General features: G+C 44.1%; 1 protein-coding gene across 1 annotated transcript; it reads left to right on the top strand.

Moving 5' to 3' along the window:
- The first annotated feature begins 17 nt into the window (after nt 1-17).
- On the top strand, nt 18-13,095 carry LOC143995858 (uncharacterized). The gene is made up of 3 exons (XM_077490586.1): nt 18-225; nt 2,052-2,211; nt 12,220-13,095. Exons 1-3 carry the CDS (start codon nt 18-20, stop codon nt 12,857-12,859), a joined length of 1,008 nt encoding a protein of 335 aa, XP_077346712.1. The 3' UTR covers nt 12,860-13,095.
- The last annotated feature ends 14,705 nt before the right edge of the window (nt 13,096-27,800 follow it).

Here is a 27,800-nt window from a genome sequence, read left to right as displayed (position 1 = left end):
GTATACAGAAGAATACAATGTCTAGCAGAGCCAGGGTAGTCAATATAAGAGAGGCTGTGGATAGTGAATCTCTGATAAGATACATCAGGGAGAGAACATGTCTCTATGACAAAACCGACACAAACTACAAAGACCAGCAGAAGAGGGACAATGCCTGGCTGGAGATCTGCCGCCTGTCCTATGAGGATTGGGATGTATTGTCGCAGGCCGACCGCTCTGACAAATGTAAGTTTAACCTTTTATTATATGTCTGTTGTCCTTGACTATGCATGATTGTTGTAGTTCCATATAGGTCTTCTTTTGCACAGAGAATCGGTGCATAAACTCCACCTTTCGCACCATCCCTTGGTTCCTCCCCCTAGATCCCCCTCTTATCAAAAATATAACACCCCAGCAACAATAGATCCACTGACATCAACAGTAGATGCACTGACTCTGTACTAACGGGTGTCTGAACTGTATTCCCCACGTTCCTGCTTCAAAAAAAGCAGTGTTTCAATACCAACTTGTGGCAGGTCACGTTACATGGCACTCGTGGCAGGTCACGTTACATGGCACTCGTGGCAGGTCACGTTACATGGCACTCGTGGCAGGTCACGTTACATGGCACTCGTGGCAGGTCCCCTGGCACTTGTGACAGGTCATGTTGCAACTGACAGCAACAGTGGATCCAATGACAGCAACAGTAGATCCAATGACAGCAACAGTAGATCCAATGACAGCAACAGTAGATCCAATGACAGCAACAGTAGACCACCCCATACACTAAGTACTAATGGTGCCTGAACTGTATTGCCCAATGTTCCTTCATCAAAAAAGCAGTGTTTCAATAATAACTTGAGGGCAAGAGTATGGAGAAACCTTGTGAAGTCTGTCACCGATGTGTAGCTCTATGGTAATTTTATTTAGATAATGATTGAACAATATAACCACAGCTAAAATAAGTACAACAAAATTTTAACATCCAAAACTTATTGAACACAATAACGGAAGTGTCAAATAACATAGCAGGCCACTTTACATAACAAAACAACAATCAATATTATCACATGTTAACATCAGTAACTCAAATATCAAACAAAAGATATTGGATAGGAAAACTAAACAGTTGGAAATTTTTTTTTAATGAAGTAAATTATGAAATGGCGTCCATTTGCCACGGTATTTCACCAGCTGGTGAATTAAAATAAGAGTTAAATTGATCGTGCCCAGTGGCACCATCACTGGATCCCCTCGTAGCACTGATGTGTGCACTTTCCATTTCGTGCATGAGAGAATCCTCAAAACAATATCCGTCCCGTACTTTGACAAAATTGTGCAGCACGCATGCTGCTTTCACTGCAGTTATAGCATTTTCGATATTGAAGCCTATTGTTGTATGTAGGAAGCGCCATTTATTGGCTAGAATTCCAAAACTGCACACAACCACCCTTCTTGCCCTAGTTGAAAACCCTTTTCGGAGTCGTCAGGTTCCTACTAGAGTAAGGCCTCATGTGTTCACCCAACGCAAAGGCCTCATCCGCTAAACACATAGGATAGCACGGGTTCAGTTGTACCAGGAAGAGGACACTTTTCCGGAAGATCGAGTAGATTCTCCCGTAGTCTTTGACCAAAGGATGAATTAGCAAAAGTCCGTGCATCGCAGGTACTTCCATAGGATCCTATATCTATATATATATGTGAAACAGTAGTTGGAATCAGCAACGGCGAGCAGTACAAAGGAGCAATATTTTTTGTAATTGAAGTACATACTTCCGCTACCAACAGGCTTAATTACACGCACATGCTTCCCATCGATAGCTCCAATGAAATTGGGGAAATTGCACTTACTCCAAAATAGATTTGCAATATCACGCCAATTCTCAGGTGTCGGCCTCTTCATCACTATGGTGTTAAGCGCGTCCCATAACATTTTGCCGGTTTCTCGGATGATATAGCTGATAGTCGACCTGCCCACCATGAACTCATAATGTAGGTTTATTAAAGAATGACCGGTTGCCAGGTATCTGAAATACAAAATAAATAATTATGTTCCTGTTTATATTTTGCAGTGATAACTTTACAAACATGCTGGAAGGGTTTAAGGGACTGTTATAAGCAGTACTTAAGAAAAATACAAGAGTCCAGAAGTGGATCTGGTTCCAAAAGGGTTGTATCCTATGTACATGCAGATGAGATGGAGTTTGTGAGGCCATTCATGGAACTTGGAGAGTAAGATGACATCTTTCATTTTTGTAAAGTGATACTATACAGTTGTAGAAGGTTGTAATAATTGTATTCTATGTTTAAAGGGGTTGTAAAGTAATTTTTTTTATTAGCTTATTATCTTCTTCTAAGCTGAGGCGGATTTTTTTCACTTACCTGTTCCTTCTATTCCTCTCCAATTGTCACTGGTCCCTCTTCAAAATCTTCACTTCCTGTAGTACTTCCTGGTGCTTCTCACTGTGTCTGGAGCCGTTGTTGTGGTGGTGAGGAGTCGTGCTCGCCCCCAGGCTAGTACTACAGCCCTGCGTGGAGACGCTCTGTGCGTAACAGAGAGACACAGGGGCTGGTGGTTTGTGGGTGTGTCTACAGTGATGCAGCCCCTCCTTCTATTCCTTATTAGGATTCTGCACTGATCTACACAGCCCCGCCTTAACTCCGCCCCCTAGCAGTCTGCAGACTAGGAATCATAAACGGAAGATCTTCTAAACTAAAGTCTAAGATAAGAAAACAGCTGCAGCCTCTAAACTTTATATTAACCAACAAGGTCATGTGTAACCAAATATTATAGGGGACTATTTAATTACTGTCAATTTGCAATATAAAGTTTATGTAGATGGTTTCCTTCACTGTATTCATGAACCAGCAATCGTGTACTGTGTCTCCTCCTCATACACAATATCAACAAAAATGCCCCCCTCCCCCCCCCACCACATTGCCTAGGCTGTAATATTATTACATGAATCCCAGCTTCACATCTCTCTCATGTCCATCCCTCCATCCCAATGTCTGCTCATCCATCCCTCCATCCCAATGTCTGCTCATCCATCCCTCCATCCCAATGTCTGCTCATCCATCCCTCCATCCCAATGTCTGCTCATCCATCCCTCTGCCCTATTTATTATACACACTTCTCTCCGTCACATCTCTCTCATGTCCATCCCTCCATCCCTATGTCTGCTCATCCATCCCTCTGCCCTATTATACACACTTCTCTCCGTCACATCTCTCTCATGTCCATCCCTCCATATGTCTGCTCATCCATCCCTCCATCCCGATGTCTGCTCATCCATCCCTCCATCCCAATGTCTGCTCATCCATCCCTCCTTCCCAATGTCTGCTCATCCATCCCTCCATCCCAATGTCTGCTCATCCATCCCTCTGCCCTATTACACACACTTCTCTCCGTCATGTCCATCCCTCCATCCCTATGTCTGTTCATCCATCCCTCTGCCCTATTATAGACACTTCTCTCCATCACATCTCTCTCATGTCCATCCCTCCATATGTCTGCTCATCCATCCCTCCATCCCAATGTCTGCTCATCCATCCCTCCATCCCTATGTCTGCTCATCCATCCCTCCACCTTATTATACACACTTCTCTCCATCACATCTCTCTCGTGTCCATCCCTCCATCCCAATGTCTGCTCATCCATCCCTCCATCCCAATGTCTGCTCATCCATCCCTCTGCCCTATTATACACACTTCTCTCCGTCACATCTGTCATGTCCATCCTTTCATCCCAATGTCTGCTCATCCATCCCTCCTTCCCGATGTCTGCTCATCCATCCCGATGTCTGCTCATCCATCCCTCTGCCCGCTCATCCATCCCTCTGCCCGCTCATCCATCCCTCTGCCCTATTATATACACTTCTCTCCATCACATCTCGGTCATGTCCATCCCTCCATCCTAATGTCTGCTCATCCATCCCTCCATCCCAATGTCTGCTCATCCATCCCTCCATCCCAATGTCTGCTCATCCATCCCTCCATCCCAATGTCTGCTCATCCATCCCTCTGCCCTATTATACACACTTCTCTCCGTCACATCTGTCATGTCCATCCTTTCATCCCAATGTCTGCTCATCCATTCCTCCTTCCCGATGTCTGCTCATCCATCCCAATGTCTGCTCATCCATCCCTCTGCCCTATTATATACACTTCTCTCCATCACATCTCTGTCATGTCCATCCCTCCATCCCAATGTCTGCTCATCCATCCCTCCATCCCAATGTCTGCTCATCCATCCCTCCTTCCCAATGTCTGCTCATCCATCCCGATGTCTGCTCATCCATCCCTATGTCTGCTCATCCATCCTTCTGCCCTATTTATTATACACACTTCTCTCCGTCACATCTCTGTCATCTCCATCCCAATGTCTGCTCATCCATCCCTCCATCCCGATGTCTGCTCATCCATCCCTCCATCCCGATGTCTGCTCATCCATCCCGATGTCTGCTCACCCATCCCTCCATCCCGATGTCTGCTCATCCATCCCTCCATCCCAATGTCTGCTCATCCATCCCTCCATCCCGATGTCTGCTCATCCATCCCTCTGCCCTATTATAAACACTTCTCTCCGTCACATCTCTCTCATGTCCATCCCTATGTCTGCTCATCCATCCCTCCATCTCTATGTCTGCTCATCCATCCCTCCATCCCAATGTCTGCTCATCCATCCCAATGTCTGCTCATCCATCTCAATGTCTGCTCATCCATCCCTCCATCCCAATGTCTGCTCATCCATCCCTCCTTCCCAATGTCTGCTCATCCATCCCTCTGCCCTATTTATTATACACACTTCTCTCCGTCACATCTTTCTCATGTCCATCCCTATGTCTGCTCATCCATCCCTCTGCCCTATTATACACACTTCTCTCCGTCACATCTCTCTCATGTCTATCCCTCCATATGTCTGCTCATCCATCCCTCCATCCCAATGTCTGCTCATCCATCCCGCCATCCCGATGTCTGCTCATCCATCCCGATGTCTGCTCATCCATCCCTCTGCCCTATTTATTCACACTTGTCTCCATCACATCTCTCTCATGTCCATCCCTCCATCCCAATGTCTGCTCATCCATCCCTCCATCCCAATGTCTGCTCATCCATCCCTATGTCTGCTCATCCATCCCTCTGCCCTATTTATTATACACACTTCTCTCCGTCACATCTGTCATGTCCATCCTTTCATCCTTATGTCTGCTCATCCATCCCTCCATCCCAATGTCTGCTCATCTATCCCTCCATCCCAATGTCTGCTCATCCATCCCTCCATCCCAATGTCTGCTCATCTATCCCTCCATCCCAATGTCTGCTCATCCATCCCAATGTCTGCTCATCCATCCCTCCATCCCAATGTCTGCTCATCCATCCCTCCATCCCGATGTCTGCTCATCCATCCCTCCTTCCCGATGTCTGCTCATCCATCCCTCCATCCCGATGTCTGCTCATCCATCCCTCTGCCCTATTATACACACTTCTCTCCGTCACATCTGTCATGTCCATCCTTTCATCCTTATGTCTGCTCATCCATCCCTCCATCCCAATGTCGGCTCATCCATCCCTCCATCCCAATGTCTGCTCATTCATCCCTCTATCCCAATGTCTGCTCATCCATCCCAATGTCTGCTCATCCATCCCTATGTCTGCTCATCCATCCCTCCATCCCAATGTCTGCTCATTCATCCCTCCATCCCAATGTCTGCTCATCCATCCCTCCATCCCAATGTCTGCTCATCCATTCCAATGTCTGCTCATTCATCCCTCCATCCCAATGTCTGCTCATCCATCCCAATGTCTGCTCATTCATCCCTCCATCCCAATGTCTGCTCATCCATCCCAATGTCTGCTCATCCATCCCTCCATCCCAATGTCTGCTCATCCATCCCTCCATCCCAAAGTCTGCTCATCCATCCCTCCATCCCAAAGTCTGCTCATCCATCCCTCCATCCCAAAGTCTGCTCCTCCATCCCTATGTCTGCTCATCCATCCCTCTGCCCTATTTTTTATACACACTTCTCTCCGTCACATCTCTCTCATGTCTATCCCTCCATATGTCTGCTCATCCATCCCTCCATCCCAATGTTTGCTCATCCATCCCTCCATCCCAATGTCTGCTCATCCATCCCTCCATCCCAATGTCTGCTCATCCATCCCTCCTTCCCAATGTCTGCTCATCCATCCCTCTGCCCTATTATACACACTTCTCTCCGTCACATCTCTCTCATGTCCATCCCTCCATATGTCTGCTCATCCATCCCTCCATCCCAATGTCTGCTCATCCATCCCTCCTTCCCGATGTCTGCTCATCCATCCCTCCATCCCTATGTCTGCTCATCCATCCCTCCATCCCTATGTCTGCTCATCCATCCCTCTGCCCTATTTATTATACACACTTCTCTCCGTCACATCTCTCTCATGTCCATCCCTCCATATGTCTGCTCATCCATCCCTCCATCCCTATGTCTGCTCATTCATCCCAATGTCTGCTCATCCATCCCTCCATCCCAATGTCTGCTCATCCATCCCAATGTCTGCTCATTCATCCCTCCATCCCAATGTCTGCTCATCCATCCCAATGTCTGCTCATCCATCCCTCCATCCCAATGTCTGCTCATCCATCCCAATGTCTGCTCATCCATCCCAATGTCTGCTCATTCATCCCTCCATCCCAATGTCTGCTCATCCATCCCAATGTCTGCTCATCCATCCCTCCATCCCAATGTCTGCTCATCCATCCCAATGTCTGCTCATCCATCCCTCCATCCCAATGTCTGCTCATCCATCCCTCCATCCCAAAGTCTGCTCATCCATCCCTCCATCCCAAAGTCTGCTCATCCATCCCTCCATCCCAAAGTCTGCTCATCCATCCCAAAGTCTGCTCCTCCATCCCAAAGTCTGCTCCTCCATCCCAATGTCTGCTCATCCATCCCTCCATCCCAAAGTCTGCTCCTCCATCCCTATGTCTGCTCATCCATCCCTCTGCCCTATTTATTATAAACACTTCTCTCCGTCACATCTGTCATGTCCATCCATTCATCCCAATGTCTGCTCATCCATCCCTCCATCCCAATATCTGCTCATCCATCCCTCCATCCCAATGTCTGCTCATCCATCCCTCCTTCCCAATGTCTGCTCATCCATCCCTCTGCCCTATTATACACATTTCTCTCCGTCACATCTCTCTCATGTCCATCCCTCCATCCCTATGTCTGCTCATCCATCCCAATGTCTGCTCATCCATCCCTCCATCCCAATGTCTGCTCATCCATCCCTCTGCCCTATTATACACACTTCTCTCCGTCACATCTCCATCATGTCCATCCTTATGTCTGCTCATCCATCCCTATGTCTGCTCATCCATCCCTCCATCCCAATGTCGGCTCATCCATCCCTCCATCCCAATGTCGGCTCATCCATCCCTCCATCCCAATGTCGGCTCATCCATCCCTCCATCCCAATGTCGGCTCATCCATCCCTCCATCCCAATGTCTGTTCATTCATCCCTCCATCCCAATGTCTGCTCATCCATCCCTCCATCCCAATGTCTGCGCATCCATCCCTCCATCCCAAAGTCTGCTCATCCATCCCTCCATCCCAAAGTCTGCTCATCCATCCCTCCATCCCAATGTCTGCTCATCCATCCCTCTGCCCTATTATACACACTTCTCTCCGTCACATCTCTCTCATGTCCATCCCAATGTCTGCTCATCCCTCCCTCCATCCCAATGTCTGCTCATCCCTCCCTCCATCCCAATGTCTGCTCATCCGTCCCTCCATCCCAATGTCTGCTCATCCATCCCTCCATCCCAATGTCTGCTCATCCATCCCTCCTTCCCAATGTCTGTTCATCCATCCCTCCATCCCAATGTCTGCTCATCCATCCCTCCATCCCAATGTCTGCTCATCCGTCCCTCCATCCCAATGTCTGCTCATCCATCCCTCCATCCCAATGTCTGCTCATCCATCCCTCCTTCCCAATGTCTGTTCATCCATCCCTCCATCCCAATGTCTGCTCATCCATCCCTCCATCCCAATGTCTGCTCATCCATCCCAATGTCTGCTCATCCATCCCTCTGCCCTATTATACACACTTCTCTCCGTCACATCTCTCTCATGTCCATCTCTCCATATGTCTGCTCATCCATCCCTCCATCCCAATGTCTGCTCATCCATCCCAATGTCTGCTCATCCATCCCTCCATCCCAATGTCTGCTCATCCATCCCTCCATCCCAATGTCTGCTCATCCATCCCTCCATCCCAATGTCTGCTCATCCATCCCTCCATCCCAATGTCTGCTCATCCATCCCTCCATCCCAATGTCTGTTCATTCATCCCTCCATCCCAATGTCTGCTCATCCATCCCTCCATCCCAAAGTCTGCTCATCCATCCCTCCATCCCAAAGTCTGCTCATCCATCCCTCCATCCCAATGTCTGCTCATCCATCCCTCCATCCCAATGTCTGCTCATCCATCCCTCTGCCCTATTATACACACTTTTCTCCATCACATCTCTCTCATGTCCATCCCAATGTCTGCTCATCCCTCCCTCCATCCCAATGTCTGCTCATCCGTCCCTCCATCCCAATGTCTGCTCATCCGTCCCTCCATCCCAATGTCTGCTCATCCGTCCCTCCTTCCCAATGTCGGCTCATCCGTCTCTCCATCCCAATGTCTGCTCATCCATCCCTCCATCGCAATGTCTGTTCATCCATCCCTCCATCCCAATGTCTGCTCATCCATCCCTCCTTCCCGATGTCTGCTCATCCATCCCTCTGCCCTATTATACACACTTCTCTCCGTCACATCTCTCTCATGTCTATCCCTCCATCCCAATGTCTGCTCATCCATCCCTCCATCCCGATGTCTGCTCATCCATCCCTCTGCCCTATTTATTATACACACTTCTCTCTAGTCACATCTCTCTCATGTCCATCCCTCCCTCCCATGTCTTGGATATGCATCACTCTATCTCTTGTCTCCCATCTCCATCCATTCATAGTTACATAGTCCGGTTGAAAAAAGACACAAGTCCATCCAGTTCAATATTAGAAACAACAAATAAATATAATTTAAAAAAATCTTATAATATACACAATTTTATAACCACAGTTGATCCAGAGGAAGGCAAAATAAAAAAAAAACCCAGAAGAAGAGCATGCTCCTTTTTGCTATAGCAGGAGAAAAGATTTCATTCCTCATCACAGAGAGGCAATCGGATTTTCCATGGATCAACTTTACCTATAAATGTTAGGACCTCGATATATTATGTACATTCAGTAAAGTATCCAGGCCTTTTTTTAAAGCAATCTACTGAGCCAGCCATAACCACCTCTGGTGGGAGTATATTCCACCTCCTCTCCGCTCTTACTGTGAAGAAACCTTTCCATATTTGAAGATGAAAACTCTTTTCCTCTACACGTAAAGAGTGCCCCCGTGTCCTCTGGGTTGACCCTACAGAGAATAACTCTACACCAAGTTCACTGTATGGACCCCTTATATATTTGAACATGTTGATCATATCCCCCCTTATTCTACTCTTCTAAAGAGTGAATTCAGTTCCTCTAATCTTTCCTCATAGCTGAGCTCCTCCATGCCTCTTATCAGTTTGGTTGCCCTTCTCTGCACTTTCTCCAGTTCCCCGATATCCTTTTTGAGAACTTGTGCACAAAACTGAACGGCATATTCCAGATGAGGTCTTACTAATGATTTGTACAGGGGGGCAAAATGATATCTCTCTCTCTCTGGAGTCCATACCTCTCTTAGGTGTCCATTTAAGAAGCAGTGATCAGAGGTGATCCAGAGGATCTCCGCTGATCACAACCCATAAACAGTTTATGAACCTGAGGTAATCGGGGTAGAAGTGTTTGAATATGTTCTCCCACCGATTATCTACGCACATGGAGAATCCCCATACACTGTCACATTAACGGCCAGTTTATTAAGCTGCGATCTGAGCTCTTCACTGGAGATCTGTGTCAGAATTGACACTCCCCGATCTACCAACTCAGAGGTGAAGAATCGGGGAGTGAAGAGAGAATCTGGGGGGATCTGATGAGGAAAGAGGAAGATTTTTAAATTCCTTATACCTCTGTCATACCTCCCAACACTAAAACCATGTCCCCCTGTCATATTTATGTGTGTGTGTGTGTGTGTGTGTGTGTGTGTGTATATATATATAATTTATTATATTTTTTTATAATTTTATATATATTATAACACTAAATAGTTTGTAATAGTAAACTGTAATAGTTTTAACCACTTGCCACCCGCCCTATAACAAAATGACGGTGGCAAAGTGGTTTCAAAATGCTGACCAGACGTCATATTAAGTGATCAGGATTTTGAGCCGCTGCGCGCGGCAATCATGGTTGCGGGGTATCAGTCTGACACACCGCAACTACGATCTCGGTAAAGAGTCTCCAGAGACTCTTTAGCATGTGATCAGCCGTGTCCAATCATGGCTGATCACAGTGTAAATAGGAAGAGCCGGTGATTGGCTTTTCCTCACTCGTGTCTGTCAGACGTGAGTAGAGGAGAGCCGATCGGCTGCTCCTCTAACAGGAGGGTCTGTGCTGATCGATTATCAGCGCAGCCCCCCCCCCCCCCCCCCCCCCGAGGATGCCCACACTGGACCACCAGGGATGCCCAGGACAAGGTATGCCACCCTAGACCACTAGGGATTCCAGTCAGTGCCACAATGGATGCCAATCAGTGCCCACAATGGGCATCACTGATTGGCATGCATTATTGTTTGGCATCCATTAGTACAGTATATTATAATACAATGCCGCTTATCAGTGCCCATCCATGTCCATCTGTGCCGCCTACCCATACCCATCTGTGCCGCCCATCCATGCCAATCCGTGCCAGCTATCAGTGCCAATATGTGCCACCTATCAGTGCCCATCAGTGTCGCCCATCAGTGCCGTCTTATTATTGCCCATCAGTGTAACCCCATCAGTGAGGGAGTAAACTTATTTACAAAGTTTTGAAACAAACAAAAAAAAAACGATTTTTTTCGGTATTTTTTTATTTGTTTAGCAAAAAATAAAAACCGCAGAGGTGATCAAATAAATACCACCAAAAGAAAGCTCTATTTGTGGGAAAAAAATGATAAAAATTTGATTTGGGTACAGTGTAGCATGACCGCGCAATTGTCACTCAAATTGCGACAGCGCTGAAAGCTCAAAATTGGTCTGGGCAGGAAGGTGTTTAAGTGCCCGGTATTGAAGTGGTTAAACTATTTAGGGTTATAATATATATATATACTATTATTATTATACACGATTTATATAGCGATTACAATTTATGCAGCGCTTTGCTATATTATATATATATATATATATATATATATATATATATATATATATATATTTTTTTTTTTTTTCATATGTAATCAAAAAATGTAATTATACTGTAATAATAACAGAAGATACGATGATTTATTCCAATAAAGTTTACATTTATTTCATTAAAAAAATTTATAGTATGAGTTTTTTAAAAATAAAAGGAAATCCAGAAAAAAAAGTGTGTGTGTGTAATTGATATATATATATATATATATATATATATATATATCAAAGCGCTGCATAAATTGTAATATCACTATATAAATCATGTATAATAATAATAATAAAAAAAAAATATATATATATATATATATATATATATATATATATATATATATATATATATATATATATATATATATATATATATATATATATATATACACACACACACACATGTATTGTGACCACAGACAAAAGCAGACATGGTAAGGTTTTACCATGCTGCTTTTGTTTCTATTGCTGGAGGCTGGAATGGGTGTTAACTGGGGGCGGTGTGTGGAGATGGGCGTTAACTTATGGTCTGTGTGGGTAGGAATGGGTGTTAACTGGGGGCGTTTTTACACGAGAACTTTGCTCGTTCTCGGTAGCCAAGTGAAATTAAAAACAAAGACAGTGTGCACGCGCTATGCCGCTAAGCCTCCAAGCCTGATGGGAATTGTAGTTTTTTTATTACGCCGTGCCTGTCATGAACGTGCACCGCAAACCCGGAAATAAAGGCAGAGACAACAGAGGAAGGCAGGGGCATGTTATTGAAGGTAGATTTTGTGATATATAGAAAGAATATATATAAAAGTAAGAACATGAATGAGTATTAGTACCTAACGGACATTGATTTTAACCTATAAAATTTTTACCTTTACAACCCCTTTAATGCAGAACACAATCAAGTTTGGAGGACCAACGTCAAGCACAGCAGGCAGGTGGAGAGGCCGCATGCGCTGTAGAAGGAGGGGCACATTTTCAGCCTTTGGCTGATTCACCTAATCAAATCCAAACCACTCAGGAGACCGAGATTGGAGAGTCTTCTTCCCAGGTTCCAGAGGTCAATCTGCCAGAGGTCGGGCATCAACAAGTTGAGCAGCCAGCTAGGCCTATCCCTGAACAAAGTGCGAGATTGGGCAGACCCATAGTGGGCAGACATTCTCAAAATATGGATCAGTTTGCCTCCCTAATGGAGACAATGCATGAGAAACTTGAATCCCTGGAGAGTGAAGAAAGTGGATTTGGCATCGTGGTGGCAGGAATGATAAAGAGAGTTCCGCAGGAGCGTCAAGGCCACGCTAAAAAAGCAATCATTGACCTCCTGGAGGCTAATATGGTGAATCAGCCAGCCACTGCCCCCTCACCAATGTTTGGACCACCACCCCCATCAGGACCCTTCTATGATTTCCCTAACCCTCCGCCACCCAGAACTCACCCCTACTATACCCCTCGCTTCAGGCCATACACCGACAATTATGGTAATGCCATAAATCAAGGCAATGCCCCCATCCCCTATCATTACCAACCCCTATAAATGGCTACTCATGAAGCAACAGTTGAGATTCCACCCACACCTTCCCCAAGGCCTTCCAACAACCCAGCTAGTTTGTAATTGCTGGTAGGTTGGATACTATGTTTGAAAAGTAATTTACGCTTGACCGTTTTACTGATAAAAAATGTAAAAAAATTATGCCGCTACTGTTGTACTGCTATTTTCCAAAAAATACTGTTTTCGAAATATTAAAAAAATGTTTGAGTTTTCAAAATGTATGGTATGTTTGTGTGTTAATTTATTTCATATTTATTCCATGATATGTTTTTTTGTTATAAAAATACTTACCTAGGTGGATGCAGCATCGGAGCGATGCTAAATCTGTCCACTGCCGCTTCTTCACAAAGAACTGAATGATCAAACATCGTTAATGGCTCTCTTCTCTCCCCTCCATGAGCTGAGAGCTGCTGACACTCAGCAGCTCTCCTGCTCTTCTCCTCCACGCTCATTGGAGCACTGAGCTGTGAGGATGCAAAGAGCGGCTTGCTGAGAGGCTGGGACTGCAATCAGTCAAGGCAGCTGCACTCATTTGACCCATTGGAGAAGACCGGACAAATGAGCACAGCTTGGACTTCATTAATGGGGAAAATATGCTACTAATGTGCACAAAAAAAAAGATAGTTTACCTTAGTGTAATAATAAGTCTTTCAGTGGATGAGATACTCCTCCTGTATGATGTGTTCTGTCGCTCAAGATGGATGACAACCAAACCAAGCAATTCGTTAAAACTGCAACACAAAAAACATAATTTGGTTTTTAACCTACTATGTAGAAAATAAGAAATGTCAACCAATGGTATCCACACACACACACACACACACACACACACACACACACACACACACACGAGAGGGGGTTCTGCCGGGGGGGATGTGACGTGGCAAATGATGTGTAAAGTGTACAATCCAAAAAATTGTGGCAAGTGGACAATCCAACTTGTGGCAGCTGACGTGGTAAGTGTATAATACTCAAGTTTGCTGCAGAAAAATGCTTTTGCAACCTGACTTGGTGCTAGGAACCCCACTACTCGTGGCAGGTCACGTGGCACTCGTGGCACATCACGTGGCATGTGACGTGGCACTTGTGGCAGGGGACGTGGCAGGTCGACAATCCACAACTTGTGTCAAGTGACGTGGCAAGTGGACAATGACATACAGCATATGTACTTGCCTTGCGATCGACATCCGTGTATACTTGAAAAACTTGTCCTCAAAACCACGCAAGTTCTCATACATAGCCCAGAACTGCCCTCTGTTAGGTCTATTGGCAAAGATTGGATAGATCCAGTAGCGATGTCTTCTTCTCATCCTCATCCTTCGCTTCCTTTCTTCCTCTTCCATCAATACTGCCAAACCAGCTGTTATGACAGCTGACATAAGGTAATGCACAGAGAGCATTTTGGACACAGAACAACAGGGAACAGGAACAAGGAAGAAAACAGGAACAGGAATGATGTCACAAGGGCTGAAAAGCTCCACTTGTACAGTTCCCTGTCCTGGAGGCGACTTCAAGTCGTGTTGTAAGTTGCCCCAAGTCGCGCTGTCATTCATACTCAAGTCGTGTCCAAGTTGCCTCACAAAGTCGCCCTGGAAGTCGTTTTGCCCCTGTGTGAACCCAGCTCTAAGTGGACAGCAATTTAGTGTCCTTCTAGCTCTGATGAAATTTGCCTGTTGAATGAAACGCTTCAGCTAGATGCCCCTGCACGTACAGTATCCACCACAGACTTTTCTTCCTCTCTCCTCCTATACCTGCCGTAAACTGTGCCCACTTATTTGATCTCGGGTAAGAGAAGGGAATTTACTCCATATGTTTGCCTCTTTAAAGCTCATTTTCCAAATAGTATTGCTGCAGTGTGCCATCTTTAGTATTTAAATGAATAAGAACGTGTATCTATCACAGGGTGGTGTCTGTGGATACACTAATTAAACAAAATGCCACGTCCTGTTTATCACTTTGTAAATATAGACAGCGGCCATAACTTTTATAAAACAACTAACACTGTAGGGGTGAACGGGCTGAGGAGTCTGCCTTCTTGGTTCCCTCTTTCCTCTTCACCCAGCGGGAACTTGGCTTGCCATTTGTCTTTGGAGGGGATCACTATATTCAAAGCTCAGGGGATACCCAGAGTATCTATCACCATTTACCATCTGGCTATCTACAGATTATGAATACCTACTAAAACCGTATGTTTGAAGCTCTAGGGCTCAACATAATTTTGAAGTGATCCCACCAATTGTAAACCTATTTCTTCATTTACCATCTAATCTTCACCCCTCCCCCTTTGTTTTCCTTGTTTTTTGGAAAAATGGGTGCCTGAAATTTTGTCAATCTCTGTGCCTGCCTCGCTGGCTTGGGTTCCCCATTCCTGGGATATATTTGAAGAAATAACACTTTTATCAGCTCCTGAAGAAGCGTCATCTATTAGACGCGAAACATGTAGAGCACCAGAACATATGTAATTTCTGACTGTATGGTTGATATCCTCTACTTTATATTTATATAAATATGTATCTTGTTTTTCCTTTTTGGAAATTTTGAGTGGACTATATTACCCTTGATAGGATATCTATTAGGTCATAAATGTGTATGTATAAGGAGGAACAATATTTCTTTGTGTTTGTTTAAAAAAAATGTTTTCCTTTTTTTATTTTATTCTATTGGCTGTTTATATTTTTTATTTTGATAATAGAGATAAGCTCTCTTGAGTATATCGGTTGAGTTTACAACTTCTTTTATGCCTAAAAAGTCCAATTGAACCCACACATTTTTTCTTTTGAGGTCTTTTATGTGAAGGTTCTTTCATCCATATTTATTTTTTTCTCCCCAATTCCCCCCCAATGTGCCATCTTTGTCCTCACACCCGTGCCATTATTAGGGGACTCTACACTAGCCAGGATCGCTCTGGAAGCCTATTGACTTTCCGTCTGCTCCCCCTTGACTATTGTATCAAGGCAGGACTGAATACAACGGCTTTAAAACTAAGGCGGCTTTTAATAACTGACGATTAGGTTCCTAACACGCTTATTTATGCTGTAATTAATGATTTGTTTATTCATTTTTCTTCAGGTGTTATCTGTTAGCTGCTAATTAGTAGGAGATTGAATGAATGAGGGATTCTGTTCGTGGTGATCACCTGTTTGAAGATAACCTTATCATAATTTTAGATTTTGTGGTGGAGGTATTGTGGTATTTTTTCATATTTTATGTGGGTGGAATTGTTTTTCAATAAAGAATTCTATTTAATTGTTCTACTACCTGGGTGTTCCTCTATGAAGAATCCTTCACATAGAAATGTGCAAAGTTGAAACATCAGATGGCCTGGTTGTGGATGGCAGCCTTGACGTTTGGTCGTTTTGAGTGGTCATCTATTGCCTACTTACAGAAGAGCTTCCATGGGAGAATGTCATTCCCAATGATGAGATATATATATATATATATATATATATATATATATACATATATATACACACACACATACACACACACACACAGCTTGTTAAATAGCAAAGCAATTTCCAGATGCACAATTTTCCTGAAACATTGACTAAGGTTGGCTCTGGGATATGGTGGATGTTGAGTGATCTTTTGGGCATTGACTGTACTAAAAGAAGTCAACTTTTGGAAGTGTTGAAGTACACGACTGAAAGCTTGAAAGCAGAAACCACAAGACAAGGTGATGAGGATTCCATAGAGAGCTATTCTTCTGTGCAATCTCATGAAACCCTGTGTGAGGCATGCCATTCTGAACACCTCAAAAGACAGTGAGTCCATCAGGCCAATTTACAGCTCCATATCTGGCCGTTTAGTCATAGACACTTCTGTATCGCAGTCTGAGATGACTCCAGAGCCACAGGAGGATGCCATGGCCGAGGCTCTAATCATGTTTGATGATGAGTTTTCTTTACACGTTGGTGCTGATAAAGAGCCTGATTAGGAGGTTAAATGCCAGCTGGATTGTAGGATAGATACAGACTTGAAGAGAATGTATACAGTGGCAGGAGTAGCATGCAGGCCGACTATAGCACTTACATCTGTGGTGGCGGCTCTAAGAGAGTGGGGTAGCAGAATTAGAGGCCAGATCTTTGGGTGAAGTGGTAGGAAGTGGAAGTTCTCTACAGTCCGTTAAAACTGCAGTGGACTTTTTGGCAGAAGCAGCTGTGTACCAAGTAAGGATGACAGCTAAATGAATGGCTTATTCTGTAACGGCTCATAGGGGTTGCGGTTAAAGCATTGGTCAGCTGACAATGCCTTTGCTCGGTTCCCTTTGACGGAAAGCTATTGTCCGGCAAGAAGTTGGAATCAGCAATTCAGCGGGTCTCTGGCGGCAAGTCGGGTCTAATCCTGCAGGAGAGAAGAAGGCTGCATCAGTACTTTTGTCCTTCCAAAAGATCCAAACAGGGATTCAGAAAAGATACTGCATATCGACTGGGTAGTGCGTTCTTCAGACAGTGGAAAGGAGCTGGTCCCTCTTTCCCAAAGGCAGTCAAGCCCATGGCCAATCAAGCAGCAAAAGCTTCAGACAAGCTCTTCTGAAGGGGTCCCCGCCCAGGCCTCTCGGGTGGGAGTGCGGCCGTCTTGTTTCAGGGAGGTCTTGGCAGACGAAGTACAAGATGCCTGGATATTAGACATCAAAGAAGGTATCGATTAGAGTTCAAAAGGAGACCACCTCAATCCTGTTTCGAGGAACTGTTAACAGCACAAGTGACTCTGCCAGTTCCGAGACCCTTCAGACCTGTTTTGGACCTAAAGGCCCCCGACTTCCTTTATGAAAGTTCCGCTATTCAGAATTTGGTCTTTACAGACTATCATTTCAGTTGAGAAGAAAGGGGATTGGATGACTTTGGTCGATCTGGCAGATGCCTATCTATGCATGCCTGTTATATTCTTAATATCTAAAAATTAATTTGGCTTTATTATACTTTATTCAGAGTATGAATTCCCTATAATATAAATTGTATGAATGCCAGACTTTGAGTTAATAACCTCCAGATGGTGACATTTTGAACTGGATTGGAGTTTTAGAAGCTGTTTTAGACATATTGATGGACATTGTAATATTCCTGTGTAGTTGACATTTTGTCATGAAGAATGTGTCTTTTCAGAAGACTTGCATTAATTTCCTGTCAGATGAAAATCGGCAGTCTATGTTTTAAGATAAGCCAGATGTTTTTCACTCTTGTGGTGTTTGAGGTATACCAAATGTGAAAAGCTCATACATCCTTAGCCCCCACTCATGGATGGGAGGAGTTTGAGAGAAAAGGAGTGTATACTTTTTGGGCACGTTTTTCAAACAAAGAATGCGAGTTGATAAAAAGGGATAAGGCTCCTTTTCAAGGCCTCTTGCATCTTGCCTGCTCTCTGAACAACATCTATCTCAGCACACAGACTTTTCTTCTGCACACAAAGAGTTAATTGGCCATTTTTAAAAAGCTTAAGACGACAATAGACCACATGGTCTAACAAAGAACTCTTTCAATCTTTGAAACAAACGATCAATACTTGATCATATATGAAGTAACACATTATTTTTGTACCATTGCATTGTTTTTGTAAGTATTTTACTATTTTTGTGTGTACAATAAAACACAGTTTGATTTAAGCTGACTCAGACATAATTAAGGAAATTCATCTCACAATCGTAATCAGTCATTTGAAGCTTATGCAATATTAAGCTACTTTTACATTGGCTCAGCCAGCCAATCAATGTTCAAAAGTTTTTTTTTTACCACTTTCTTCATTGAAAAGAGGGGAAACATGAGTACTGAAGGAAACTTTGAAAATAACCTAGAGAAAATTTGATTGATTGTGAAAAACTGGAGAATTTCAGACATACAGAAGTCTTCACAGATGGTTTACAGTCCAGCGTGAAAACTGGAAGGTTTTATATTCAGTAGAAAACTAATAAGGTAAGAAAGTACATTAGAATTTAAAGGTTTAGCGAAACCGGTCTCTGATGCCGTTTTATGGAAATCAATGTATAATCAATATTTTACGGCAATTGAGGAGGTTAGATTCTCATTAGCTAAAACAAAGAAAAAATTACGTAATGTAATGAAGCTAGTTACGGTTTTTAACACTATTTTTGCAAAAAATTACATCAAAATTACATCAAGCCCACAGCAGGCAATTCATACTTGCATTTCCAAAGCTGTCATCATCCGAGATGGATATCCAACCGCTTAAAACTAAATTGTACCTGTAATTCTGATTATATCAAACAGGGAATCTTGCTAAAAACAAAATTCGAGGACAAAAGGTCAGCTTGCTCCCTGATGGTGTCTTGCATGTGGATTTTGTGAACACAAGTGGATTTTTGAACTAAAGCGGAGAGTTAATAACCAGAAGTTGTGCTTTGACTGCTTCTGCTTGCAAGTGTTGTTTTTGGGGGTGTTTTTTTTTTTTTTTCCCTCCTTTATTTGATACATTTGCTAGCAGTTTTTAAAAGACCTTTTTTCTGACACTTTTTAAAAAGCATTTTTTTTCTCTTTCTTCCTGCTAATTTAGGGGAGGGGTTAATTGTTCACAGGTGTATAAAGGTAGTTATACAAACTCCTCTAGGAACTTGCTCCCTGATGGTGGCTTGCATGTGGATTTTGTGAAAACAAGTGGATTTTTGAACTAAAGTGGAGAGTTAATAACCAGGAGTTAAGACAGGAGTCTCTAACCTCCATCCTCCCCTCCATTTTAAAGATCCCACTGCAAGGGGCAACCAGACCACTCTCCAGAAACGTCAGGCTGACAGCAAGCCAGATTCACCGGTACCAGACTGTTTAAACGGGGACCACCGCAGCCAGGTAAGCTCGCACCTCCACTCCCCCCCTCCCCCTAGTGATTGTTCCAGGGACTCCGTCCGACCGCCTAAGGGGGTCAGGAAGATATTTTTGCCCCACTGGCGAGTTTGGCTGCTACTGCCAAGGGGCTTTTTCTCCTTCTTCTGGAAAAATCAGAAACAACCGTAGGTTAGCATTCCCCTACCTCCGGCCTCCATTCCATTTTTCACGCTATCCTAGGGTGACTACTCCAGATCACAGCCAGACTTCTTTTCTGAGCGGGGACGTTCACCTCAAGTAAAAGGTAGCCGGAACAGCCAGCAACTGAATACAACTCCTTCCGCATCCATATAGGCACCCCCTGATCAACTTGCGCGCTAATAGCCTCAAGCACGGCGGCAAGTCTGATACCTAGCCCCTCCTCAGGATCATCTTTAAGCCCATAGTACCATCAACAGCATCCACAAACCATGTGTCACTTCAAATACTCAGGTGAAGTTCTGCACAGACTAAGGAACATCAACACCACATTGCCATCTTCCATCAAAACAGACTGGAAGTACACGACTTCATCATCGAGAACAATGCAGACTGCCTCTTCATCACTGAAAGCTGGTTAACCTCTGACTGCAACACCATCCTCACCGAATTGGTGCCGGAAAGCTACAGGATCCTAACCGAACACCGGATAGGGAAAAAAAGGAGGAGGCCTAGCAGTGATCTTTAAAGCTCACCTGGATCTCACTAAACCATCATCTCAGAACCCAGTGCCTTTTATGGAAACCCTGACGCTACATCTTCAACCAACACTGAATGACACCACTCATATTCTACTGTGCTACAGACCACCTGGACCAAAGTCCAATATTCTTTCACCCCTCACGGAATCCTTCGCAATGCACACCCTAAAATTAAAAAAATTCCTGGCACTCGGAGATTTCAACCTTTGGGCAAACGAGCCCAAAGACCCCATTGCGACTGCCTGCATCAATCAACTAGAAGAACTGGGTCTCCAGCAACTGATAAAGACTCCCACGCATGGGTCAGGACACACCCTGGACCTCATTTTCAAACAGAACATTGACGTCAACATACTCGACAACATAACACTGCCATGGACGGATCACCACGCCATCAAATTCAAAATTGCTACCAACATCACCAATGAAAAACGGAATCCTGTAACAACGCACTGGACAAGATCGCATAAAAAAACTGTACTCCGAATCCTTCAAATCCACTCTGTCCAACAAGATAACTACAATAACCTTAAACCACTCTACGGAGGAAACACTCAATTCCCTGAACAGGGCATTGCTGCAATCAGCAAACTTGGTAGCACCAAAACGCAGGGCTCTCATCAGGGAAAAAAACTCTGGGTGGTTTAATAGCTCCCTCGCCGTACTAAAGCAAGAACGCAGAAGAGCAGAAAGAACATGGAGAAGAAATCCCACCGAGAAAAACCACTTTAACTACAAAGGTCTCACAGAGAATTATCGGAAAGCAATCTTCAAAGCCAAAAAGGACCACTTCTCATATACAATCTCAACGGCCGCAAACCAACCACGGGAACTGTTTAAACTAGTCAATCAATGAATGAATCCGGTGTGCCTAGAACCCCCAGAAAGTGAATCCCAGTTTTACTGTGACAAACTGTCGGATTTCTTTCATCGATAAAGTCAAAACCATCAGGGAAACAATTTGTCAGAAGAAAACATCCAACCTCGGCCAAATACATACAGAGGATGTCTGCACCAACATACCGCAACCGCCAAAATTTTCACTATCCCTAATTACGGTAGACACCGCAAAAAACATCATTAATAAACTGCGTGACAGTACCTCACCTATTGACATCATCCCCACAAAACTACTGAAAGACATCGTGGCTCCAACCATAACCCACCTCATAAACCGATCATTCCACGAAGGGATTGTTCCCAGCATCCTCAAACAAGGCATCGTCAAACCTCTACTCAAGAAACCAAACCTGGACCCTCAGGATCCAAACAACCGTAGGCCAATTACGAGCCTCAACACCATTTCTAAGATCATGGAGAATGCTGTAGTACATCAGCTACAACTCCCCCTGGATACTCACAAACTCCTGGACCCACTGCAATCAGGCTTCCGCCCAGATCATAGAACAGAAACAGCACTCCTTAAGATTTGGGACGACGCCCTCGAAGCAGCAGATGACGGAGAGCCGTGTCTCCTCGTACTGCTAGACCTAAGTGCAGCGTTTGATACAGTAGATCACAATACTCTACTCGTCCACCTCACAGAAGTAGCCGGAGTCCAAGATATAGATCTCCAATGGTTTGCATCCCCCATATCGCAGAGGACCCTTTAACACACATTCTGTTTTTGTAAGTACATCTCTTTTTTGATGCTGTATGGTTCTACACTATGGTTTTCAAACCTACAGATCGTTTTGCACGTTTTTTTTATGTGCATATATGTCATGGCTATTTTTGGTCTTTTTGTAGGCTTTTTATGCCCTGCACACCTGAATACAACTTTGATTTTTCAGAGATTGGAGACATTTACAGTGGAGTGAGTTTACACATTTCATCCAAGAGTCGTTTGACTCATGGGCTTGTTTTGCGGTGGTATTATATTGAGACCCAAGCTGTGTGGCCATGGTGAAAGATGATTGTGTCCGGGAACCAGGGGGTGGAGATGTGAGTTATTCAGCATAAAATATTTTTCATTTTTGTATATATGTATTATTCATGTTGTCAGAGAGTGGCTTCCCTGAAGAAGAAAAAAAAAACGTATGTATCATTCGAAACGCGTTGGAATAAGCCGCTCTTCGTTGTTTTACAACTCACATATTGCACTATATAAATTGTTTCTTTGTACAATCACTATTATGTTTTTATGATTATGCATTAATAAATATTTTTGTATATCTATAAAAAGATAATTATTCTTTTTTGGTTTATATTGCCGATAAAGTCCCATTCTTGAGGCATTCTAACAGGTTGATGTATCAAGGGATGATGGCAATGACATGCTATTTCATATGAGTCTATGTCATTTCTCAATGGTTCGCGTCCTTCCTAGGAAAATCGGTCACAGACAGTGAAACTAGGGAAATTCCTCTGAAACTCGGGCAGTCACCTGCGGAGTACCCCAAGGCTCTCCTTTGTTACCCATTCGCTTCAACATTTACATTCGCCCACTCCTTCAAATCATCAGATGCTCAGATCTCTGCTTCCACTCTTACTCTGACGACACGCAACTTTATTTCTGGATCAATGGAAAAAAAGATCACCAACAACAACTTGAAAACTGCCTCAAATCAATAGAGGACTGGATGACCACTAACTCCCTCCAGCCGAACAAATCAAAGACAGAGCTTCTTATCTTACACCCAAATCATAATCCCGTAACCAAACCTCCTGGTCTCCACCAACCGTCTTTGGACAGACTATCTCCCCAAAGACCAAAGCCAAGAGTCTCGGGGTTATTTTAGACGCTCAAATGTCAATGGATGCGCAAATGGGAGCAGTCATCAGTGGATCTCACCATCTGCTGCGCATGCTTCGCAGACTCATCCCTTTTATCCCAAAGAATGACAAAGCAGTGGTAGTTGGAACTATCATTAATTCACGACTGGACTACGCAAACTCGCTTTACATAAGATTACCACAATATCAACTTGCGCGATTACAACTGATCCAAAACACGGCGGCAAGGCTGATAACAGGAAAAAAAACCCTGGGAATCCATCTCTCCTTCGCTGAGGAGCTTTCATTGGCTAACTGTAAAAAATCTGATCACGTTCAAGACCCTTTGCCTCACCCACAAATGCGTGCATAGAGAAGCTCCGCAATACCTAATGGAGAAAATAAATCATTACACACCAAACCGCAGTCTTCGATCAGCCAAGAAAAACCTCCTCCTCGTGCCCAAAGCCCGGTATAAATACAAGGGGGATCGGAGATTCGCTGTCCAAGGGCCTTGGCTATGGAATGCTCTACCAATCAACATCCGCCTGGAAGAAAATCACCTGGCTTTTAGGAAAAAACTCAAGACCTTCCTCTTTTAGCAGATGATCAAAGCTCGCCACAGCGCCTAGAGGCGATTCAGTTCGCATTGTGCGCTATACAAATATTTGATTCAAGGTTACCTCTCAACTCTAATAGAAGAAGCATATGTCAACTTTCTGGATGCTCAGTCTGAAACAGCCCATGGCAGACCTTCTCTATATAAAGAACCAGAGATTCAAGCCACTGTCCCTTCTCAACTTCATACTAGATTCATCACTCCATTTCACTCCCAGTATAAAAAAAAAATGGAAATAATTTTCCGTAAACACTGGGGCATCCTATGTTAAAACCATCTATAACCAGTGTACCTAAGATCACATACCGTAGAGCTAGAGATATTAAAAGCCTTATTGTCACAAGCAAATTAAAATCTACACATAACAAACCCAGATCGTCCAGGACTTTTTTTTTTTACGCTAAATAGCATGTATCAATGCAAAAAGTTAAAATGTCTCACTTGTAAATTTGTCTGCCATCGCCAGAAGTCTTTCACTACAAAAGGTAACACTTACCAACTTATAGAATTTTTCAATTGTTCCTCAGATTTTGTAGTATATTCCATTCGTTGTCCCTGTAACTTACTTTATATTGGTCGCACCATCCGAACACTCAGGAAAAGGTTCGGAGAACACCGTAGATCAGTAGAGGGCGATTCCAACTTAACAATTCCGAGACACTTTAAGGAATACCACCAGGGTTCCACCGAGGGTATGCAGGTGTGGGTCATCGAGCAAGTACCTGGGTCTTTCCCTCATGCAGAGCATTTTAAAGAGTCTCTGCAAGAAACTTTCTGGATATATACCCTCGATGCTCTTGCACCTGGGGGCCTAAATGAGGACATAGAAATCAGTTCAGTTCTTCAAATAATATTTGAGCATATGGTTGCACATACATAATGTATTTTCTGCATTTTCTCTATTTTCTTCTTTTCTCATTCCCTGTCCGCCGCCCCTTCCTCCCCCTTTTTTTTTTTCTTTTTATACCAATATCATAATACCTCTAACTATTCACATGTATTTTTATTATAATCACTCCACAGGGTCCATTTAGCTCGAAATTCCATAATCTTTACACACAGAATTTGACCCAAGTAAGTACTTGTTTGAACATATGAAACAACACCCGATATATACATGCACAATTGTAGATGTGTTTTGACACACACACACACACGTATGCTCCCCTATAAGTTTCAATATTTATATATATATATATATATATATATATATATATATATATATATATGATATATTCTTCATCCATAATTTTTTTTAATCCATATTATTATATATCTTTTTATCCCCCACTTTTTAACCCCCATTTTTAATCTTCAATTTTTATTATTTTTGCGTGTGTGTATGTATGTATGTATGTATTATGTAACGGAAACCTGCGTTGCATCAGAGGGGGCGGGGTCACCCATACTTCACTGGGAAACCCCTGGCTTCCCTCCCCAGCGTCAGAGGGGGCGGGGTCAGGTGACGGGTGGCCCCGCCCTCCTAATATAAGAAACTTCAGCGCTGGGATCTCCGCAGTGGAGACAGAAGACGGCTGTATGGACAGCGCTGGACTGAGAGATCCCCCGTCGCTGGATATGATCATCCATCGCTGGACCCCGGAGATTCGTCGCTGGATAGCAAGAGTGGATTAGCACCGCTGGAATCTTTTTTTTTATTTTTAATAAAGGAATTTTTCAAAAGTGTGTTTGTCTTATTTAACCATTTTTACACTTTCTTTGTGAAATGGTAGGGGTACTTTTGTACCCCCCTGCCATTTCAAACAGGGGGGGCGGGATCTGGGGGTTCCCTTGTTAAAGGGGGCTTCCAGATTCTGATAAGCCCCCCACCCGCAGACCCTCACAACCACCGGCCAGGGTTATGAGGATGAGGCCCTTGTCCTCATCAACATGGGGACAAGGTGCTTTGAGGGGTCACAGACCCCCAAAGCATCCTCCCAATGTTGAGGGTATGTGGCCTGGTACGGTTCAGGGGGGCGCTCTCTCGTCCCCCCTCTTTTCCTGCGGCCTGCCAGGTTGCGTGCTCGGATAAAGGGTCTGGTATGGATTTTTAGGGGGACCCCCACGTCAATTTTTTTTTTAATTTGACACGGGGTTCCCCTTAATATTCATGTCAGACCTGAAGGGCCTGGTAATTGAATTTAGGGGAACCCCCACGCTTTTTTTTTTTATCAATGAATGAATGAATTGTCGGCTAATGCAGAGAACACTCATTGAGTGTTCTCTGTATTACGGGACTCGACAATATAGCCGCAAGTGATTTTAAAAGACTTTTTTTCCTGCACAAATGACACTTTGTGCAGGGACAGTTCTAAGCATGGGAAACATGCGCCCCTTCACAGGCATACTATAGATACCCCCCAGGTACCACATTTAAAGGAATATTACACTTTTATTGTTTCACTTCAATCATTATTAAAATCAGTGCTCCTGAAAAAACTGCAGTTTTTAAAACTTTTTTTTGCATTGATACATGTCCCCTGGGGCAGGACTCAGGTCCCCAAACACTTTTTAGGACAGTAACTTGCATATTACCCTTTAAAATGAGCACTTTAGATTGTGAACGTTCGAGTCCCATAGACTTTAATAGGGTTCTAAAGTTCACACGAAGTTTAGGTCTGTTCGCAGGTTCTGGTGCGAACCGAACAGGGGGTGTTCGGCTCATCCCTAATATACACACACACACACACACACACACACACACACTTACCTCTCCAGCACTGGCTTACCCCCATCTATGCCCTCCACTAGGCTTGGTGGCTTTTTGATTTTGGCCTGGTGATTGCAACTCCTTTTCCATCTTTATTGATTCCCGGTATGCGGCCTGCGTGGCGATAGGCGGTAAGGGCCATTTTTAGATTTCACACACTGAGGTCATTATATGTATTTTTCATCATATATTAATTAGCTTTTTGAAATATACTTTGTCTGTTGTATATTAATTAATTCTTTATTAAATCTATTGTTAGTCGCACATTTCTCCTGAGGAAGCTCATTGCGAAACATGTTGGGAACAAGTGCTGTCAGCCTGTCATCTCTGGGATTCCTCCTGACTAGGGATGAGCTTCGTGTTCGACTCTAACATCGGCTGTTCGCCCGTTTGGCGAATTCCGAACATTATGGGCCGTTCGCGCCAAATTCGTGTGGCGCTCACACCCCACAATGCACTGTGTCATCGCAGTGCATTGCTGGCTCATGATTGGCCAAGCATGCACTGTGACCACCCCGCATGCTTGGCCAATCACAGCGCCAGCAGCGAGGAGAGCCATGATTGGCCACAGGCAGGATGCCTGTGGCCAATCATAGCTCAGGCTGTGTAGTACATGCCCCACACTATATAAGACCGCCAGCGCGGCGGCCTTGTGTAGTGTGTTGGCGCCTGAAGCAGTTAGTGGGCGTTCTGTGTACCTTCAACACAATACACACCGTTCGTTATCGGCCCGATTTTCGATCTTGCTCTTCTGTAGTGGTTGTTGTCTGCGTGCCCTGACCACAGTATACACCGCTATATTCACCTCACCTATATAGCTAGTGATCTATCTTTTATAATAGAGCTTGCAGTCTGTAGTGTTAGGAGCTTGTGCGTGCTGTCTGCGTGCTCTGTACCCAGTACACACCGCTATATCCACCTACATAGCTCTTCTCTATTTGAGCCATCTGCAGGAGTTATTGGAATTTGTGTGTGCCTCCAGCACAGCACAGTATACATCTGTATATACCCCTTTATCTCTGGTGTTCTATAATAAAGGCATCTGCAGGAGTTAGTGGGTGTTGTGTGCCTCCAGCACAATATACACTACCCAACTGCTGTTTTACCCAACTCCTTTCAGGCCATTACCATGTCTGGAAGGCCAGCAAAGAGAGGCAGACAGGCGCGAGCCGATAAAAGAGGGCAAGCAGGCTCTGTGTCTAGATACAACAGTGCTGGTCGTGGACGCGGTGCATTGTCATCAACACGTGGCCATGGGACACGCATGTCCTTCTTTTCGGCAGCTGGACATATTGAACCGCAACATGCCAACGACTTGGTAGAGTGGATGACCAAGCCCTCTTCATCCTCCTCATCCTCTCTCACCCAG

The sequence above is a fragment of the Lithobates pipiens genome, unplaced genomic scaffold, assembly GCF_037356315.1.
Source record: "Lithobates pipiens isolate NorthernLeopardFrog02 unplaced genomic scaffold, aLitPip1_a1.2 Scaffold_19, whole genome shotgun sequence".
Lineage (NCBI taxonomy): Eukaryota > Metazoa > Chordata > Amphibia > Anura > Ranidae > Lithobates > Lithobates pipiens.
The sequence above is the reverse complement of the archived record's forward strand: the minus strand, read 5'-3'. Positions and strand labels throughout refer to the sequence as shown.